At 38.9% G+C, this 1200-nt stretch overlaps 1 protein-coding gene across 1 annotated transcript in view; it reads right to left on the reverse strand.

Moving 5' to 3' along the window:
* The window catches only part of LOC107683862 (kinesin light chain 1), a 35123-nt gene that overhangs the window by 16575 nt on the left and 17348 nt on the right, over positions 1-1200 (reverse strand). Inside the window, 2 exon segments of the mRNA XM_074186986.1 lie at positions 4-19; positions 1047-1114. Coding sequence (XP_074043087.1) covers positions 4-19; positions 1047-1114 — 84 coding nt within the window.

Below are 1200 nucleotides of genomic sequence, written 5' to 3' on the forward strand. Positions count from 1 at the left end.
CGTCGTGTTGACCGTCGGGCTGCGCACAAACAACAGCGTCATCATGAGGAATATCAGCTCTTATGACTGGCTCTGACTGATTCATCAGGAGATTCTCTCTGTCTGGAGAAGCTCACTGTGTTTACATGACACATTGATGTTATTATTCTGTATCAATGTTTAGATGAGTCAGGAGGAGACACTAGACCCTTTAAACAGTTAAACATAACTGATAAATCATAGTCTGGCCATGTAAATGACCGTATACTGACCTGAGAATCATTTCAATCACATCAGCTGTTGAGAATCAGAACTAGTGATGCCAGATTCGCAAACGCATCATTATAGATCAAACCTGCTTGCAAAAAAGGACTGACACTGTTTGTGATTCAGTCCGATTCATTTGGACAGTTCACTCACGATTCTTATGGAATCCCGTTTCTGCCACGGAATGAAAAATATAAAAAAAAAGGTAATAGCAACTTTTTTCTCATAATCCCACAATTATGACTTTTTTCTTGCAATTGTATGTTTATGCCTCTCATCTTTGATATCTCGCAATTCTAACTTTATATCTCACAGCTGACTATATATCGCAACTTTTTATATCTTGCAACTCTGACTTTATATGAATTATATCATCACTCTCCTTCTCAGAATTGCAAGAAAAAAGTCAGAATTGTGAGATAAAATTATCACAATCACCTTGTTTATTTGATTTTTTTCCTGTGTAGGAAACAGGCTTTCTTAGTTTCTCACCGAATCATTTATACGACTGATAACATAAAGAGGGCTGGATGAGGGGAATATTCACCAATAATCAACTATAAAAAAATAAATTAAAAAAATGCTTTGGATGGTTTGTCAGTGATGATGAAGCAGCTTCTGAGAGACTCTGTACTGAAGGTGAACATGATTTATATCCATAAGAGAATCAAATCAGATCAAACTACAGGGAAACCCTGACGAAGGGCTAGAAACACAGATGTGTGTGTCTGTCTGCTGATTGCTACCTAATGTGTGTGTGTGTGTGTGTGTGTGTGTGTGTGTGCTTGAATGTGTGTTACCTGTTGACTTTACAGGCTTTGTACCAGCCTCCGTATTCCCCGTACAGCGTGTTGTCTCTGTGTTTCCCCTGAACATCAGCAGATACACACAGAGTGAGAGACAGCAGATCAACACACAGACACACACACACACACACACACACACACACACACA

Source organism: Sinocyclocheilus anshuiensis, unplaced genomic scaffold (assembly GCF_001515605.1).
Source record: "Sinocyclocheilus anshuiensis isolate Anshui unplaced genomic scaffold, SAMN03320099.WGS_v1.1 scaffold2621, whole genome shotgun sequence".
Lineage (NCBI taxonomy): Eukaryota > Metazoa > Chordata > Actinopteri > Cypriniformes > Cyprinidae > Sinocyclocheilus > Sinocyclocheilus anshuiensis.